The sequence below is a fragment of the Neovison vison genome, chromosome 1, assembly GCF_020171115.1.
Source record: "Neovison vison isolate M4711 chromosome 1, ASM_NN_V1, whole genome shotgun sequence".
Classification (NCBI taxonomy): domain Eukaryota; kingdom Metazoa; phylum Chordata; class Mammalia; order Carnivora; family Mustelidae; genus Neogale; species Neogale vison.
The window spans coordinates 146718843-146738499 of NC_058091.1; the positions used below are offsets into that span (position 1 = coordinate 146718843).

Sequence of the window (19657 nt, forward strand, 5' to 3'; positions counted from 1 at the left end):
GGGCATAAATGAGAACCATCTGGATAAAGAAAAACTGAATGGGAACCAGATGTACCGTGTGGGGAGGAACAATTCCTCCATTGACATAAAGGAAAACAAACCTGGGCTGGAGAAAATAAGAAAGTCTAGTCTGATTGTTAAACTTGGGTTATTACTTTAATATGCATGTCCCCTGCCTTAAAAAAAAATACAAAGCTTTTTTATCAATCCGGTGGTACCACACTGAGCTGCTTCTGCCATACTCCCCGTCTTAACTTCGACTGTTAACAAATCCACCGCTCTCTTGCCTTTTATGAACAGGTTACCAAACGAGCACCTTCTGTGTCCCTCGTCTGACCTTAAGAAGGCATCCACTCGACACAAAGTAACCCACTAGTTAGTTTTGGGGTTTTCACTAATAAACAAGTCACGAGGATCTCTGTCAGAAAGCTGGTACTTTAGTCTGCATTTTAGTTATCTGCTATTCTCAAGAATTCAAATTCCACCTGTTGTCTTTAGTCCGAATAATGCTACCGAAATGCACATACCCATAAACGGACATGAACACATGACACAGCTGAAGGTGAGTGTTCTGGAGAGAGACAGACCCATGCTCCCATATCGCCTCGTGAATTCAGTCTGCTTTTGAAGTCAAGAATCATTCAAGTTTTTAGAGCAGGGAAAAGAGTTATCAAAATAAAATTATTTAACCCTAAAGCTAATGTTGAAAGTCTATTTGTGGAACAGGGAAAAACCTTTCTAACCTAAAGGCAGTAATTTGCATTGAGATTTTTTTTCTGCCAAGGCAGATTTTGGATGGCAAGGGAAAAACAGAGGCACTAAGTCTTTGATGTCTACATTAGAAATTTTCCTAGGCTAAAGATAAAACAGCATTTCTTTAATTCCTGTCTCTGAAACAAGGTCTTGGGAGCTACTGGGCTTATCTAATACTTTACTTTATTATTTCCCAGAGGTGTCTGCTGGTAAGAGTCACCTGGGTCTTATTTTTTTTTAAATTTTATTAACTTATTTCAGAGAGAGAGAAAGAATGTGTGTGTGAGAGAGAGAGAGCATGAGAAGCAGCAGCAGAGGGAGAAGCAGACTCCCCGCTGAGCAGGGAGGCCAATTCGGGACTTGATCCCAGGTCTCCAGGATCGTGACCCGAGCCAAAGGCAGTGACCCAGCCAACGGAGCCACCCAGGCCCCCTCACCTGGGTCTTACTAAAAATACAGATTACTGGGTCCCACCGCAAACCTGGGGCAGGAGGGTGGTTTAGGAGAGTAGGGGGACTGGCAATCTAATTCTGACCGGTACTTCCTCCCATTTTTTAAGGCATGTTTGGGAATTTTCTTCCCCATAAAACTATAGAACCAGTCATTTATTTCTCTTTCTCTCCCCCTTTCCATCTGAGTTGGGGAGGGTTGGCTTATCTGTTTCAAATTGTAGCACGAGAAAAGATCCTTTAAAATGCACTTAAAAAAAAAAAGTTTCAGGATCATTTTATCATTTTGTTACTGGATAATGTGCTTCCTTATTGAACTCCCAAACTGCAGATTTTGAGAAGAAATGATTCCACTGAACCTGCGTGGGCACAGCTGTGTCTGGATGTATACACAGGTGGGGGCGTTTGTATTTTCATTCACATGTGCTCCGAGGACCACATTATAAAAAGCTGAGCAAGGAGTCCATGAACATAGAAGTGATTCACTGACATGAGGAGTTCTAACCTGCTGGTCACTTTCCACAATGAGCCCATCTTTAAAAGAAGGGACCGTATCTGACAGAATTTGGGACTCCAGTAAAGGTGTCAGAGTGTCATCTATTGGTAATTCAATCCAGTTGGACAGAAGGATGGTGGCCAATGCATTTTTTTTCTTCCTTAATATTTCAGGGGCTTCAATAAAAATCCTAAAACTATGGGTTGCAGAAATACTAAGCATACCTAGTCTGGACTCGAGTCAATAAAATCATTGGTCTATGGGGTCCTGTAAATCTTTGAAAAGGCCTTTCATTGCTCAAGTCTTACTGTTCAGTTGAGTTCACCCTAGAGTTTTTTATTTTTAGAAACCCCAGCACACACACGGGACAGCTGCACCCTAGACCCAAGACGGTCGCGTTGCTGCAGAATCCTCAGTCCTCAAAGTCTGACGATCTACTTTCCATAGCTAGGTTGTATCATTGTTGGCTTATTTTAAATCTCATTTTTCTCATAGGTTCTCATTCGGCTACACATTATTCATTCTGTGTTAACGCAACTCCCAATTCTTCAGAGAAGAGCTGGGATTTGTTTTGTTTAGTAGTTGTTGTTTTTAATACACTGAAGTTCCCCACCAAGATCCAGAAACAGTTAAGAGAGGACACTTAAAAAATATTTCTAAATTTAGTTTCTAGCCCTCTGACTCCCCAGTGGAGGAACACTGAGAATTCGTGGAGTATCATTCAGACCACGAACCCCCCGCCCCACCCCACAGAGTTTCTAGGTGGAAATTGAGGACAGTTTGGTGATCACACCTTCTCAACATTCTTGGCGTATTTTTCAAACTTTACCAGGCACAAATCTAGGTCAACACACCAGAGCGGCATCAGCACGTACCCAGTATCCAAACCCACCAAAGAACACAGGGGGCAAATTCAGCCAGGTCCAAGTGGGCCTCCTCGCCTATCTCCAGACTGTGCACTTGCTCCGAACAGCACAGTAGTAGAAAGCAAACAGCAAGTTAGTAATTTTTAAAGGTGGAAGATAAGCTTCAGGAAAAGAAGAAAGGGATTACAAACAGGTGTACCCCTCCTCCACCATTAAAAATCAAACACTTAAAAGAGCAGAGAGCTGTAGGCTCCTGAATAAGGCAGGCCTATCTGTGGTCATCTGGCTTTGGAAATGTATAAACCTGGGCATTCATGCAGAGCTCCGTTTATACACAATTACTGCCCCTGAGATATGCCGAACACACCGTACCTGGTGAGAGCCAACAGTAACCAGTCTCCCCAGCTACCTAGACTGCATTCCCAGGAACCACAGAGCCTCGGTTTCTTAACGTCATAAACCTACCTAATTTTGTTGAGGATATCGATTCCAGACTGCTCCAACAGGACATTTTTCACAAAGGTCCGTGGAATGGAAATCTTTTCGGTGCTGGCGTGAATCAAGTCTTGTCGAATGTGGGCTTTCTTCATCACGTTGGGACAAAGGTCCTCGGCAGCATCGACCATGGACTCCAGCAACACCTGTAACGCAATGCAGTGGAGGGGAGAGGTGACATCAGAGCACAGGGCTGGGGGAGAGGTGACGTCAGAGCACGGGGTTGGGGAGAGGGGACATCAGAGCATGGCAGTAGGGCAGAAAGCTGAGAGCTGGTTATACCAAACCCTGAGCCCTCCCAGAACAGGGACACAGAGTCTCGGAGCACGACCAAGGATTCTGAGCTGCTCCTGGGGCACCAGTGCTGGCTGGCTGATCGCTGGATTTATAGCTTTAAATCACCGGAAGCCCCAGCCGAGCTTTGGGCTGGCATCTGAAGGGTCACGGTGTGACGGCTGCTTGTAACACAAAGCGCTCGGGAGAAGACGAAAGAAGACATGTATCAAGCCTTTATACACCAACTTACCGGTAGCACCGGACTATTCTCTCTGCTGCTAGAAAAGAAAGTGCCAGATACCCCTGGAACATGTATCAAGCGTGAACTCTTACATGATTTTGCAAATCACAGAAACCCCAAATCGAACCCTTCAACAGCTCTGTCAAAACATAGATGGTGAAAAACCCACGGATGTATGCTTTTAAAAGAAAAGCTTTAATGTTCAGTAAAGTTACAACTGTTATAAGACACAGCATGAATGACAAGACAAAAACATTTAGTGGGCACTTGACAGAGAACAACCAAAACTCTGGAGTTTGCAAAATGTTTCTGCACCTTTTATCCTTCTGACACCTGTGAGATGGGGGAGGGGGTGCTTTTCACGTGATCACCATTTTGAAGCTGAAGAACGTGAGCAGGGGAAGTTAGACCATTTGCGGGAGTTGGAGGACACGGCTGGGAGTGTGGACAAGGGCACGAAACGCACCAGCGTGAGACCGAGATCTGAGTCCTCGCGGAGGGACACTGGGCTGTTGCTGATTTCCCCATTTTAATTTCCTCCTGTATAAAATGGCAAATAAAATAGTTCTTGCCTCCTGAAATTACTGACGATAAAATGACATTACAACACTTGAAGTGTTCAGCGTGGTGCCCAGCACGTGATAAAAAGCCTGTCACAGGTCATATTAGGAATGTTTCCGAGGATGCTACTTTCAACAGTAAGATTCAGTGGAGGGAAGCCAGCTTGACCCCGTCACTAGTCCGGGAGAACAAGGACGAATGAAGCCTGTCACGGGCAGACTGGTCCCGTGACAGGCTTCATTCGTCCTTGTCCTTGCTCACGTATTCACAGGCCCCTACCTACTAGTAACCCCTCATTCTGCTGCGGGATGAGCAGCAGAGCAGCAGGAAGCAGGATGTGTATAAAGATCTTCTGGAAAACCGGGGAGGATGGGGAGGAGGCAGCTACCTGAGAAATTTCCAAAAGCAATTCATCTTCTGACAGCGCTCTGGCCCTATTATAACGCTAATTACTGATTTCACAAATCATTTCAAGAAAGCTGCAAGCAATGCAAATACATCGGTTTAAAACAAATTACTTTCCTCTTTGGCATGAGAATAAACGGACACTCTGGTCCAGACTGTGTGGCATCCGGTACTCTGATCAGAAAAACCTCAGGAACCAGCATGCTATTGGGATTTTGTTAAGTTCATCCGTATGTTTGTGACTTTCGGAAGGGTTCCTTCTGCATGACAGCGCAAATTCAGCTAGAATGAACCTCACACCTAGAGGGGAGGCCTGGCCTCCAGTGTAGACCCTGACATGAAATTTCTGTGGAATGTTATCTCAGAATAACTTTGCAGATCTCTGCATTCTCGTTACAAATTCATTTCTCAGGCCTCTTTCTGCTCTCCAAATTGATAACTGCATGACTTCAACCCTATAAAAAGCAATTTCAGCCTGCCCTTGGCACTCAATTCAACAGCGGCTTTGGACTGAGTCCCTACCACCCCCTGTAGCCCACCACTGACCAACACGAGAATACTATATTATCCCACCAAAGAACATCATCCATGGTAGCCTTTGACCCATATAATAACCTTCTAAGTGAAGGCTGGTTTCCACGAACCCATTTTATAGCTAAGGAAATCGGGTCTTGGAGAAGAGGAGCGACTTGCTTGAGCTCACTTAGCTGGTTAAGGTGACAGGTGAGATGGGGTCTCGGATCTTCTGTTTGCTATGCCAGGGACCCTCTTCTAGTGCCCGTGCCCATTGTTCTGAGGAGCCTCCCTTTCCTCTCTCTTTATAACTTACAATTTTCATCCCTGTTCCCTTGGGTCAATGGTACCCAAGGCTTCCATAGTAGACATTCTGGTCATGGGCTTGGTAGAAAGGGGAGAAAAAGTTACAATGGAGCCTCTGACCACTTCTTGGTATCCAGCCCCCAGCTAGATTCTAGAACAGAAGCTCCTTCCAAGTATCACGGCTTCCGCACACCAAACCATGTTCTCCAACACCCATCCTTCCCACGGTTTCAAATAACTACCTACATTCCAATGATTCTCAATCAAACGTTTATGTACAACCACCTACATAATCCAGAACATACATATACGTACATACAAGGCAGTCTAAGCATTTCACCTGCATTTTCTACCGTGAATAGGTCAGTTGTAACACACTTCATCCTCCCCTTACCCTCCACTAAACAGGAACTACAACAGCAAAACCCACCAGTTCACAAAGTTTTTATTGTGATGGTACCAGACGAGATCAGAAATTTTAGTCTTCAACCCTGTCCACCATATCTACCTCAAAAACATGTTAAATTTACTCCTATATGCTTCCTCAAAAGCAGAAGTAGGTCAGAAGATTATTCATTAGCACAGAATAGAAATCTCCAAAATATCCGGTAACTGCTCAACTTGCTAGTTTCATTTCTTGTCCTATTTCTGTATTCCCCTTCTAGCTATTCCCATTCAATTACAGTTGAAGTTTCCCATATGATGGCCCAGGCTCCATCCCCAGGCTTTGCACACACCATTCTCCTGGCCTGGGATCCTTCTTCCTTCCTTTGTAGCCAGAATAAATGGTCGGTCTTCCTCCATACTCAGCTCAGCTCAAGCATTACCTGTTGAACAGACTTTCTTGCTCTTCTCCCCTTAAGCCCTCTACACCCCAAGCTTTGATGACACTCCTTGGTAACCATATAGCATCTAGTGGAGACTTCGGAAATTAAATGTGTCATAAAACGGTCAAGAATGTAGCACCTTGTAACCACTTGGGGGTGTGAAAGAACCCTTCTGAGACTCTGATGAACACTCATCCAGAAAAATTAGTATAAAACTTAGCAAGTAATTTTAGAAGTTCATCAAGAGCTAAAGGCACCAGACTGCAGGTATACAACTTGTACCGGATGGCCATTGTGAAATCCTACCCTTTATTGCCAGGACCTAGCACACATTTTTTTTTTTTTTTTAAAGATTTATTTATTTATTTACTTGCAGACAGAGATCACAAGTAGGCAGAGAGGCAGGCAGAGAGAGGAGGAAGCAGGATCCCCACAGAGCAGAGAGCCTGATGTGGGGCTCGATCCCAGGATACTGAGATCATGACCTGAGCCGAAGGCAGAGGCTTTAACCCACTGGGCTACCCGGGTGCCCCCTTAGCACACTTCTTGAACAGTTTCTAAAAAACAAAAAATCTCACAAGCCCAGGGACTCACTAAATGTGGGTACTAAACAGTCTATCTTTTCTCTACTAATCTCTCTTTCTGTTGCACTGGTTTGTCTACTTTTGATTAGTCCTAATTATGATACGTCTTAATATATGCTAGGGTAAGACTGTCAGCCATCTTGTTTTTCTTCGTAAGTGTCTGAGCTCTTTTTGAGCATTGCTTTCCCATATATTCAGAATCAGCTTTGTCAAGTTCTGTTAAAAACCCATTGGAATTTTTACTGAATTGTATCCAATAATAGATGAGTTTGGGAAAAACTGACATCCTGTGATGTCTCTTCTATCCATAAACCTGACACATATTTTACTTTGTTTCAGACTTTCATGAAAGACCTTCAGTCAAGTTTTATAATTTTTCATCACTGAGGTGCTGAACATCTTTTTGTAAAATTTATTCTTAGGTACCTTAGATTTTTCTGTCGCTATTTAAAAGGGTAATTATTTCTAATGATATTTTTGAACTAGTTTTTGTTGACATATAGAAATGCAATCAATTTTTACATATTGGTGTAGCTCCAGCAACTTTATAGTAGTAACCCTAACAATGTACCTGCAGATTCTTTTGGGGTTTCTATGTAGACCATCAGAAAATCATAAAATGTACAAATCAGAATAATTTTCCTTCCTTCTTAATCCTTATAATTTTCATTTCTTTTGCTTGTCATATTGCATTGGCTACAGTCTTTAAAGATAATGAATAGAAATGATGCTAAAAGACATCTTTGCTTTCTTCCTGATTTTAAAGCAAAGATTTGTATCTTTCCCCCCAATTTATTTAAAAAAAAAAAAAATCCAGACCTACAGAAAAGTTGAAAGAGTGAGAGAATATTCATATCCTTTTCCTGAAACTTAGCAATTGCTAATAATTAGCAACATATGCTTTTCTCTTTCACTGGATCATTTGAAAGCAAGTTACAGGTATCAAGACGCTTCCTTCCTAATTTTTAGCTTTAGCTCATTAGTTTCCAGCCTTTCCTCACTTCTGATATTGGCATTTACAACCCATGTATTTTACTCCCTACTGGTTTAGCTGAAGTTCAGAGGTTCTTATATTACTATTAAACTTATAATTTAATTCTGAATATTTTCTTATTTAAATCATATTTTTGCCTTTGACCTTCTGGTTATAAGTAATTCTTAGAGGACTCCAGGTGGCTTAGTTGGTGGCTGTCCTACTCTTGATTTCTGCTCAGGTCATGATCTCAGGGTGGTGGGACAGAGCCCCCTGTCAGGCTCTGCACTGAGTGTGGAGCCTGTTTAGGGTTCTCTCTCCCTCTGACCCTCCCCTGCTTGTATGCATGTGTGCTCTCTCTCTCTCTCTCTCTCAAATAAATAAATAAATAAATAAATAAATAAAAGTAATTTTAAAATCAGTAAACAACTGGATTTTTGCCCAAATTTTCTTTGTCTACTAAGTTTTGTTTGAATTGGGACCAGAGAATATGGTTTTTAAAAAATTACTGTGATGTTCATTATGACCTCCTTAGCATTTTTATAGATATTCCAGGTATCCTTAACAGAACTAATATTATTCTGGTCCACTTGATCAGAACTGAGAATTCTGGGGCATCTGGGTGGCTCAGTGGGTTAAATCCTCTGCCTTCGGCTCAGGTCATGATCCCAGGGTCCTGGGATCGAGCCCCACATCGGGCTCTCTGCTCGGCAGGAAGCCTGCTTCCCTTCCTCTCTCTGCCTGCCTCCCTTCCTCTCTCTGCCTGCCTCTCTGCCTACTTGTGGTATCTGTCAAATAAATAAATAAAATTAAAAAAAAAAAAAAAAAGAACTGAGAATTCTGTTGCTCCAAAATTCTTCTTTTTTTACTACTTAAACTGAAATGGTCACTTCCTTAATGCATTATTATTCTCTTTATTCTTTTTTTTGAAGTATAATTAACAGTATATTAGTTTCAGGTGTACAATATGATGATTCAGCAATTCTATACATTTGTCAGTGCTCAATAAGGTAAGTGTACTCTTAATTTCCTTCACCTGTTTCACCCCCCTCCTCTGGTGACCACCAGTTTGTTCTCTGTATTTAAGGTTTTGTTTTTCTGTTTATTTTGTATTTCTGTCAATTTGTTTCTTAAATTCTAAATATAAGTGAAATCATATGGTATTTGTATTTTTCTGATTGACTTATTTCACTCAGCATTATACCCTCTAGGTCCGTCCCTATTGTTGCAAATGGCAAGATCTTATTCTTTTTTGTGGCTGAGTAATATTCCATTGTATACATATATTACGTCTTCTTTATCCATTCATCTCCTGATGGACACTTGGGCTGCTTCCATATATTGCCCATTGTAAATAATGCTGCAGTAAGCATAGGGGTGGATGTATCTTTTTTTGTTTTCTTTGGGTAAAGACCCAGTAGTGGAATTACTGGATGATATGGTAATTCTATTTTTAACTTTTGAGGAATCCCATACCATTTTCCATAGTGGCTGCAGAGTTTATATTCCCACCAACAGAGCACGAGGGTTCCTTTTTCTCCACATCCTCACTCATACTTATTTCCTGTCTTTTTATTTTAGCCTTGTTTCCGGTTTAAGATTTGACCTGCATTGTAGGTTCGATTTGCATTTTCCAGCATCTTTTCATGTGTCTACTGGCCATCTGTCTGTCTTCTCAGAAAAAATATCTATTTAGGTGCCCTGCCCATTTTAATCAGATTATTTGTTTTTTTGGCATTGACTTGTAAAAGTTCTTTATATATTTTGGATATTAACACCTTATCAGATACATCATTTGCTAATATCTTTTCCTATTCAGTACATTGCCTTTTTGTTTTGTTGGTCATTTCCTTTGTAGTACAAAAGCTTTTTATTCTGGTATAATCCCAAAAGTTTAATTTTGCTTTTCTTTTGCCTGAGGAGACATATCTAGAAAAATGTCTCTATGGCCGATCAAAGAAATTGCTGCCTATGCTTTCTTGTAGGAGTTTTATGGTTTCAGGTCTTGACATGTAGGTCTTTAAGCCATTTTGAGTTGGTTTTTGTGTGTCTTCTAAGAAAATGGTTCTGTCTCATTCTTTTGCATGTAGCTGTCCAGTTTTCTCAGCACTATTTGTTGAAAAGGCTGTCTTTTCCCTATTGTATATTCTTGCCTCCTTTGTCATAGATTAATTGAGCATAAAAGTGTGGGTTTAGTTCTGGACTCTCTATCCTGTTCCATTGATCTGTGTGTCTATTTTTGTGCCAGTACCATACTGTTTTGATCTCTATAGATTTTTAGTATATCTTGAAATCTGAGATTGTAATACCTCCAGCTTTGTTCTTCTTTCTGATGACTGTTTTGGCTATCTGGGGTGTTTTGTGGTTCCACGCAAATTTTAGGATTATTTGTTTTAGTTCTGTGAAAAATGTCGTTGGAATTTTTGCGGGAATTGCATTAAATCTGTAAATTGCTTTGGGTAGTATGGACATTTTAATAATGTTGGTTCTTCTAATCCATGAGCATGGGATAGATTTCCATTTGTTTATGTCATCCAATATTCTCTATCATTACTTTACTTAAATTTACTTCACCAATTACTGGTAGTCATTTTCAAAGATTTCTACCATAATAGTGAATTTGTCAATTTCTCTTTGTAATTGTATCCACTTATTCTAATATACATGGACCCATAGGATTAGACGCATACCTGTTTGAAATTACGCATTTCTGGTAAATTGGATAATTCAATGATCTGTTTTATTTCCAGTGATGCCTCTTCTGTTGTATCACTAGATCTGGATAGGATCATTCCTCTGGTGTGGGACTGAATCTTATACTGCAGGATGGTTAGGTTCATTGTCACCTGCCCATCCCAGTGGCTGTGACAAACGAAAATAATCTCAAATACTTCCTGATGCCCCTCTAGGTATACAGTATAACCCCTGTTCAGTACCTCTGTTTCAGTGGTTACATGAGAATTTTAACATGGATACTCTACTTCCTGTCTCAAGCAGCACTGTCCAACAGAACTTCCTGAGATGATCAGGCGACCAACAGGGAGCCACTAGTCAGACACAGCTATTGAGCACTTCAAACACGGCCAGTGCAACTGAGGAACTGAGCTGGAAGTTTTTTAAAATTTGATGTGAGCTAAAATTTAAATGACCACAAGTGGCTAACAGAGAATACACTGGATGATATACGTCTAATGCAAATGTCTTAAATCTTTTCCAGACCATGACTGGGACCCTAGACTGGTTTTCCTCATTCCTTATCAACTTAACTACTCGCTTCTAATACTTTATTTCTTCTTAATTTTATAGCACAAATGGGGCATTAACACTGTTGATTATACTCAGTGTTTCTCTTTGCCCACACTCAGCATTTGCCCTGCTTGTTATTCTTTCTTGCATCTCAGACTCTGATAATTTTTCCTTTGTCCCAAAGTATATGTTTTTTTTGGAAAAGATTTATTTATTTTAGAGAGACAATGAGAGGGAGAGGAGGAAAGGGCAGAGGGAGAGAACCCTCGACTCCCCCGCTGAATATGGATCCCAACGTGGGGCTCGATCTCATTACCCTGAGATCACACCTGAGCCGAAGTCAAAAGTCGGACACTCAACTGACTGAGCCACCCAGGTGCCCCAAAGTATATCCTTCAGGTGTTTATTTAGTATAGTCTAGTTAGAGTAAACACCACAGATTTGGTTTGGATGAAAATATTCTCATTTCACCTTTATTCTTAAAAATTAGGTTTTATTGGATATATCGTTCTTGGTTTATACTCCATGTTCTCTCAGAAGCATGAAGATTTCCTTTTCATTGCCTTTGGCTTCCACCCACTGTTGATTTGGGAGCTGTCTTGTCGGTCTTAGTATTGGTCTTTTTTAAGTAATATGGTTTCCCCTCCCTCTGGCTCCTTGCAATGCACTCTCTTTGTTCTCAGTATTATGTGATTCTAGACATCGGATTTGCTTTTATCTATCGGACACGGGTTTCACCGGACTTTCTGAATTGAAAGATTCTGGTCATCAGTGCCTGAAATCCTCAGCCCTCATCTCCTCAACTGTTACCTTTTGCTGTTCTCCCTTTCCTTCTGGAAATCGAAACTAGGCTTACGGTACCCTTTCTCACTCTCACCGTGCTTCTTCACTTTTCTTACACAGTCTTCCTTTGGTTACTCTACGTTACCCTACCTTCAGACAGTTGGAGTCGAACAGGCAATGCACTGGAAATGCGATCATCAGATTTCACTTTGCCTGTATCTCCCCGATGCGAGTTAGGAGGGTATCTCCTAACTGTAAAAATAACTAACAATACTCAGAACACTTACATAGCATTTGTAAAGTAAGTTGGCAGCTACACCCCCGTATTCTGCTTTGAGCCAACACTTACTGCCATCTACCACCAGCAAACACAACCTCTGCACTCAAGTGCCTGATGTCTTTCATTTGCTTTAAGAAATAAGTAGAGGGAAACAAGAAAATTCAGAGAACCCGTTTAGCCAAACCAAGTGAACACCTGCTAAAATGCCATCAACACCCCTCAGGACTAATTTCCTTAGTAAATCTGAAATTGACCAGTGAAGTATTTCACAGGGTGTGCCGGGAGTGAAATCATGAATTTCCAAGGCCAAAACAAGCACTCTAAAATTTAAGTCCCAAAGGGGAAAAATAAAAGTTTCTTTTATGTTAAAACACTCAAATCTCACTTACTCATCTACTACTACTCCGGGAATAAATGTTAGGATCAAAAACAGGGAAAACAGGAAGAGAGTTGTCTTTTAAAAACACGTAAAACAGACCAGCCCAGAGAAAATATCGCCTCTTCTCAATGAAGGAATTTCTCCAAATTTAATTGCTTTCTTCTCCTCCAGATAGTCTGCTGAGAAGGCTGGTTTACCTGGCCATTCTGTTGCTTTTCTGAAAGGGTATTTCTGAAAGATGTCTCAGAGCGCTATTTGAACTTATTATTACCCAATATTCAAAATGTTTACTGCTGACCTTCATGCAGGACAGTGCCTAGACACAGGGGATACACAGCTGAGTGGCTTAAAGAAAGCTGACTTACAGCAAGATCAGGACACAACCTCGGGCCTACTTGTCCCATTTTTTAAAAAACCATTGTAATAAAATCTTAATTTTTACGAAATAATCCACCCACTTTAGCTTCTGCTAGTGCAACATACTAATTTTAAAGAACCTGGGAAACAGAGAAAGGGCTTTAAAAGCTAAAGTAGATACTAGTAGTGAAGTAAATAAAGACCACTGTGGTTTAGTGAGAAAGTCAATATGGATTATAATGAAAACATTATTTCCTACATCGTTTTAAGAAAATCAAGATCTTGAAAGGCTATATACATAGACAAATGGGTAGGGTGCCTCAGTGGCTCAGTCAATTGAATGTCCAGCTCTTGATTTGGGCTTAGCTCATGATCTCAGGGTCATGAGGTTAAGCCCCACCTCAGGCTCTGTGCTCAGCACAGGGTCGCCTGTCCCTCTCTCTCTCTCTGTTCCTCCCCCTGCTCTTTCTCAACTAAATAAAATCTTAAAAAATAGACAAATGGGGATTTTTTTTTGTTTAAATAGTAAAATGATGTCCACTTGTTAGTAAGTCAGAAGGAAACAGAGAAGACGTGAGCTGCCTACAGTCTGTTGAAAGAAGTCTATTGTTCCCAGTTCCAAGGAAATTAATGAGTAACATTTAATTAAGAAGCTGTGATTGAAGATTTGCAATGATTCCTGCCAGACATTCCCAAAGGGAAAGGAACTTGGAACTCAAAAGGACTGAGAGTAAAGAAAACAGGCCAGTGGGGACTACAAAAACGGGCCAAGGAGGAGTCGGGGGCCTCCAAGAGCCATGAGAACAGAGAGAAGCAGGCTCTGAGGTTTGCAAATAAGGAAGCGCTGATGGAGAACACGGCTGATACTGACAAGGGGTCAGAAAGGCCAGCCTCAAAAAAATGTGGGGAATGTCTATTTACAGAAAAATATTTTGGGTCCTAAATAGACTGACATTAGTGCAGGCTTTGAACAACTCAAAAGCCTTTTGCTTCAGACCTCCGCCTTCTACTCCCTTCCAAGAATGAGGGGCAAGTCAACTAGAACCCCTTGGTGCGCAGAGAAGGAGAAGGAAACGTGTGATCAGAAACTCCACGGTCAGAAGCTGTTTGGCAGGGATGTTCCTGATGCAATATTCCACCCTGATTTTTTGGGTTTGGGGTGTTTGTTTTGGTTTGGTTTGGTTTAACAGAAGTTTTATTTCTCACTCCCATAAAGTCCACCTCAGGACTGTGGGATTCTGCAGAACAGCTTCTCTCCCTGCAGGGGGCTCAGCGTTACAAATGACTCTCAGTTTCTGACCCTTTTTTCCACACGGGCCTCCAAGACTGCACAGGAAAAGCCCCAGATGTTTCACGCCGACTTCGACACCAGCCAATTCTCAGTACGTGAGGAATGCTCACGGAGACGTTAGAGGAAAACATTAGATGATAGATACGAATATACAATTTAGAAAAGAAGAAAAACCAATAGATAATAAAATTACCTGACTTATACTAGCTATTAAAAATAAAACAAAACAAAGACCAAATAAGATTTTTCTATTCCTCTAACCTGACAAATAGGAACAGAAGACTACAGTAGTGTCAGGGAGGGTGTGGCAGCGGGAACACCGGCTGCAGATGTAGATGAAAGTATAAAAGGTCCCATCTGACCTGGAAATGCGCCAGTTACTGGCATTTACCCTACCTGGATTAATTAGGAATCAGACCATAAATAATAGCAGTTGTGAGGTAACAGAAAATACGTATAATGCTCTCGGGCCCCAGTTCCTGGCACAGAGCTCCTGAAACCCTTGCAATTTCCTGAGAGAAAACACTAGAAGCATCTTCAGTTCTAAAATCTGGCCTGTGACCCTGATTCCTGATCTAGGCTCCTAAAACCCTCGTAATATCCCGGAAGCTAGGTGTCTGTTCTAACGAGGTGACACAGAGTGGGCTTCTGAATGGTTCCTGGTTGGAGACTGGTCCCCGAGAGACCAAACACCACCCTCAGAAGGTCGGAATTCTCAGCCCTGCTCCCCAGTGTCTTGAGAAGGAAGAAGGGCTGAAGACGAAGCTAACGATCAGTCATTATTACGTGATGAAGCCTCCACAGAAATCTGAAAAGGACACGTTCAGAGAGTTTGCAGAGTGGTGAAGACCTGGAGGTGTGCAGGGAGGGGCGTGCCAGGACAGGTAGCCCCCTCCCCTCGCCCGACGACCTTGCCTGGTACACCTCTTCCCTTGGAGTGTTCGTCTGTACCCTTTATCATATCCTTTCACAAAGTGGTCAGCGCGTTTCCTCGAGTTCTGTGAGCTGCGCTAGTCAATCAGTCGCACCCGAGCAGGGTGTCATAGGTGTCGTGGGAACCTCTGACTTAATGACACAGCCCGTCAGTCAGAAACACAGGTGGCAACCTAGACTTGACCTTGGTGTCTGAAGTGGTGGTGGGGCGCAGTCCTGTGAGACTGAACTCTCCACCGGGGGGGGGGTCTGAACCCTCCCCAGGGAGATAGTGTTGGAATAGAGTGAAGTTGTCGGACCCTGAGAACCACTCTGTGGGGGAGAAGTCTCACGCATCTGGTGACCGGAAGTGTCATTTGGCGTGAAAGCAAAGGCGAGACACGCACAGGTGAGTGGAGGTTTCCAAACACACCGGCAGATCCAGACAATGAACTACTATGTAGCCATTAAAATGATGGTGATTTTCCACTTATCTGGAATTGTACTCATGCTGTTGTGCCGAATCCAAAAGCACTACAGTCGGTACGAACAATCGTGCATATGGACACGAACATTTGGGAATTCACTAAAATGTTAAGAAGGATGCTATCCTTGGGATTTCAAGTGTTTCTTTCCCTTTCCTTTCTTTCACAGTTGTCAGTATTATTTAAATGCTTCACAGACTAAGTTTCCTTTTTAAAATAAAAAATAAATAGCAACAAAGATCGTTTCCTTCCTACACACTGTATCCTTCATGGAGGATGAAACAAGTGCCCTTAGGAAACAAATGAGCTGGCGGAACTCTGTACCGACGGGCCTGTCCTCCTTCTGCCCCTCCGTCTTTACTCACAATGGATGCAAAACACCTACATTAAATAAAAGAAAGACGACTCACTCGAGTCTCTCTCTGCATTACATGCCCAGGAAGATAAGAGGGGCTTAAACTTCTAAATAATCCACAACATTTTCTCCTTCATTAATTTAATTTACAAGCAGAGTAATTATCATGTTGTGAAGTTATTACTGAGTCCCACATCCAATCCCCATGAGCTGAAGCAATCTCATTCTCAGGAGAAAACCGACCAAATAACTCTAGAAATTGAGACATGGTTTTTTAAGGCATCCTTGAACAGGCAGAGCAGAAATGAGGACCACCTTCTGCAGGTACAGTTTCTCTGTGTAGTTGTGTTTTCAAGTAACCTTAAGAAAAATCTAGTCTCCAGTTAGATTTCAGAGAATTTTTTTTCTTCCCCAGTCAGGGAGCCTGTGGATGAGTCTCTGCAACTTGGGTTCCTTGTTGCTTCATCTAAATCCCTGTCCTTGTCTTTCAATCAGCTTCTCATGAGGACCATTACCCACTCACCCAGCGGGAGGCCCTCTGTAGATCAGCTTCCGGTTACCGTCAATGGGGCTCCTGTCCTCCGGACATTCTCTAAATCAGATGTGATGCCAGAAGATATTTTTTTCCTAGAACAGCCTTCTCTTCCTGCCTCGTAAGTGGAAATCCATCATTTGCTTATCAATGGCACCTTGTAAAGTGCATTTAGAGATTTTTCCATCAAAAGTATCAATTTTCTAGGTTTGACTCGCTCTCATTAGGTAAGAAGTTACTCCCACATTTGTCCACAAAGTTCAGACAGATCCGGTGTTACTACCAGTGCCTGTGGGGTAGGTGAGCGCACATATACAAATCGCAACCACAGAAGTAGCTACGGTAAGAAATGCCGTCACACACAGCTGTCCTAGCGATTTCCCGCCCCAAAATAACGGAAACTGCACACACCTTCAGTTGCTCATCTACGACTCTTGTCACTTCTCCAGCCATTGACTCCAGAGTTTCTTGAATGGGACCGGACGACAAGCCGCTGGCCCCCGCCCAGGACGCGCCACCGACGTGGTACAAGTTTGGTAACAACTGTAATAAAAACACAAATAACCTCTCTGTAACTATGTAACTAAGTACCGCAGTCACTGTAGAGTTAGTGAAAAGGGTAAGAAGCTTATGAGGGAGGCTCTGGTCTTGATCAAAAGCTTCATACAGAGTCGTAAACTGTGGAGTTCAGGATCAGATTGTTACCTCTGTGCCCCTTCCCGTCCTCCTCTGCAGAATGAAGGTTTTGACTAACGCTCAAGATCGTCCTCCTGACAATACTGGAGGGCTGTGTGAGTCCAAGAGCAGAGCCAGGGCCAGGCCCCAGGCTCTCTGGCCAGCCCCACCCCGCCGACCCTCAGTCTTTTCTCCATGAAGCCAGACTTTGGGGACCAAATTCCAATTTGAAAGAAGCTTCCTTTTAGAGGTGACAGGGGGGAGTTTCACCCTATCAGCTTGGAAGGAGAATACTTTCAAGTGAGCTGTTGCTCATGTAAACTACAACTCTACCCCTCAGCTCTTCAGGACCCGATGACAACCCTTGTCAGCACAGGGTCCCCTACTTCTTTTTTTTTTTTTTTTTAAATATTTTTATTTATTTATTTGACAGAGAGAGATCACAAGCAGGCAAAGAGGCAGGCAGATAGAGAGAAGGGGAAGCAAGGCTCCCCGCTGAGCAGAGAGCCCGATGCGGGACTCGATCCCAGGACCCTGAGATCATGACCTGAACCGAAGGCAGCGGCTTAACCCACTGAGCCACCCAGGTGCCCAGGGTCCCCTACTTCTTATTCTGTGTTTGATGACTGGTAATTAGCCCAGGGAACAGAAAGGAGGCAAAGAGGAACTCCCCTCACTCTGCCACTTGTCAGTCACCTTGACATTGGGTAGAAAGCTAAAAACAGTTGGACCTCGTTTGTAGACCTGAAGTTTAAACAAGCTTTTTATTACACAAGACTCTCACGTAGCCTGAAGTGAAACTCACCGTTTTAGAATTCTTCGCATCACGCATGAGCCTCTCTGCTGACTTTAAGTCTTCCTGGACAGCGTCTCCCGCACAGTTTCGTAAAGAGTTGAGATGGTCCTGTACTTTCACACATATTCTGTCAATCATCTGCTCCACGCCGTGAGAAGGACAGCAGGCACCCAAGGCAGCACAGCCAATATTCAGAGAGAAGAAAACACGGAATGAATGAGGACAAAACCACCTCTTAACTAGAACATTCCAGAAGGTAGCTTTCGGCCAGTTACTAATTTATCTGTTCGTATCAGCAGCGTTCGGCAACATTAACTCCAATAAAAGCTCAGGGACTTCAGTCTTTTTTCCTGCCTTAGGAAATGCAGCACATAGAACCAAAGTGTGTACTTCTGGATGATTCAGAATTTCCTGGCTACTCTGTGACATTTCGCTAGATAGTAACTCTCCTTCATTAATTTCTATTAAGTACCCTCTGTGACAGACACAGTGCCAGGTACTGAGGAAACAGAGGAATGGACTGTGTAATTTGGCGCTGGCTGCAATGACTAGAAGATGGCGTCCACAGCCAGTTGGTCTCAGTATTACAGAATCATAAGATCTCTGGAAATTAATATTTTAAAAAAGATTTTATTCATTTATTTGAGAGAAAGAGAGCATGAGCAAGGGGAGGGGCAAAAGCAAAGGGAGAAGCAGGCTCCCCCCTGAGCAGGGCTCAATCCTGGGACCCTGAGATCATGACCTGAGCCAAAGGCAGACGCTTAACTGACTGGGCCACTCAGGTGCCCAGAAATTAATATTTTTAAAGCTAATTCAATTATATTAGGTACTTCCCCATATAAATTAAACAGCCACCCTTCTGCCCAAAAAAACACATTGAGGTTTTATTATTTTAACACAGGCAATAATAAAGTTGATAACATTTAGTTTCTATTCCGTGAAAGCCCCTCTCCCAGGTTAATTACATCTGAATCATTTTCAGTCACTCCAGGGACGTAAGCGTGAAACCCAGAGGGAAGTGGAAGATCTCTACTGGAGACAAAAAGTACCAGAGATAGGCAAGATTATGTCCTTTTGTATTTGCATTTACAGAGAAGAGCATAAAGAAAGCTAAGAATTCTAATGAAAGAGATAAACTGTGGTTTATAACGTCTCTCCAGTATTTTGCTCAGAACTGCAGGCAATTTCATGGTCTTAAAAAATTACTCCTTCTTCCAGGGACCTCACATACCCAGAGTCCTATCCCATCTGGGCATTCACTCGGCAGAGGCGGCAATCTAGTAATATTTTTTTTTTAAGATTTTATTTGTTTTTTTGACAGACAGAGATCACAAGTAGGCAGAGAAGCAGGCAGAGAGAGAGGAGGAAGAAGGTTCCCTGCCAAGCAGAGAGCCCGATGTGGGCTCAATCTCAGGACCCTGGAATTAAGACCCGAGCCGAAGGCAGAGGCTTTAACTCACTGAGCCTAGGAGGCATTACTAGGTGCCTCCTAGTAATATTTTTATTTAAATTCACATTTGCTCTATTTTGAATGACTTGAAATAACAACCACTGGAACCAAAGTCAGCCCTCCTTCCCCCATGAAGTCTGTGACAACAGAGACTTGGGTCCAGTACTCGGAAGACTTATGGTCTAAATACAGAGTGGTAGCATCACCATCCCTCTTGTCCTCCTGTTCTAGAAAATCTGGTTCTAACATTACCCCATCTGCCTTTCTAGGGAATTAGGAAGACAACCCAGTAACACCACTCACAGAACCTATTCCCTGACATAGGGTCACTAAGTCAACATTAATGTACATTAAGAACAGCTCCTATTACC

The 19657-nt window shown here is 42.4% G+C and overlaps 1 protein-coding gene across 7 annotated transcripts in view; it reads right to left on the reverse strand.

Annotated features, from left to right (window-relative positions):
* The window catches only part of CARMIL1 (capping protein regulator and myosin 1 linker 1), a 299080-nt gene that overhangs the window by 59613 nt on the left and 219810 nt on the right, over window positions 1-19657 (reverse strand). For all 7 annotated transcript variants that reach the window (XM_044260141.1, XM_044260134.1, XM_044260128.1 and 4 more), the window contains 3 exons: window positions 17846-17974; window positions 16777-16908; window positions 3030-3205 (listed from right to left, as the gene is read on the reverse strand). In XM_044260141.1, coding sequence (XP_044116076.1) covers window positions 3030-3205; window positions 16777-16908; window positions 17846-17974 — 437 coding nt within the window. The remainder of the gene's footprint in view (window positions 1-3029; window positions 3206-16776; window positions 16909-17845; window positions 17975-19657) is intronic.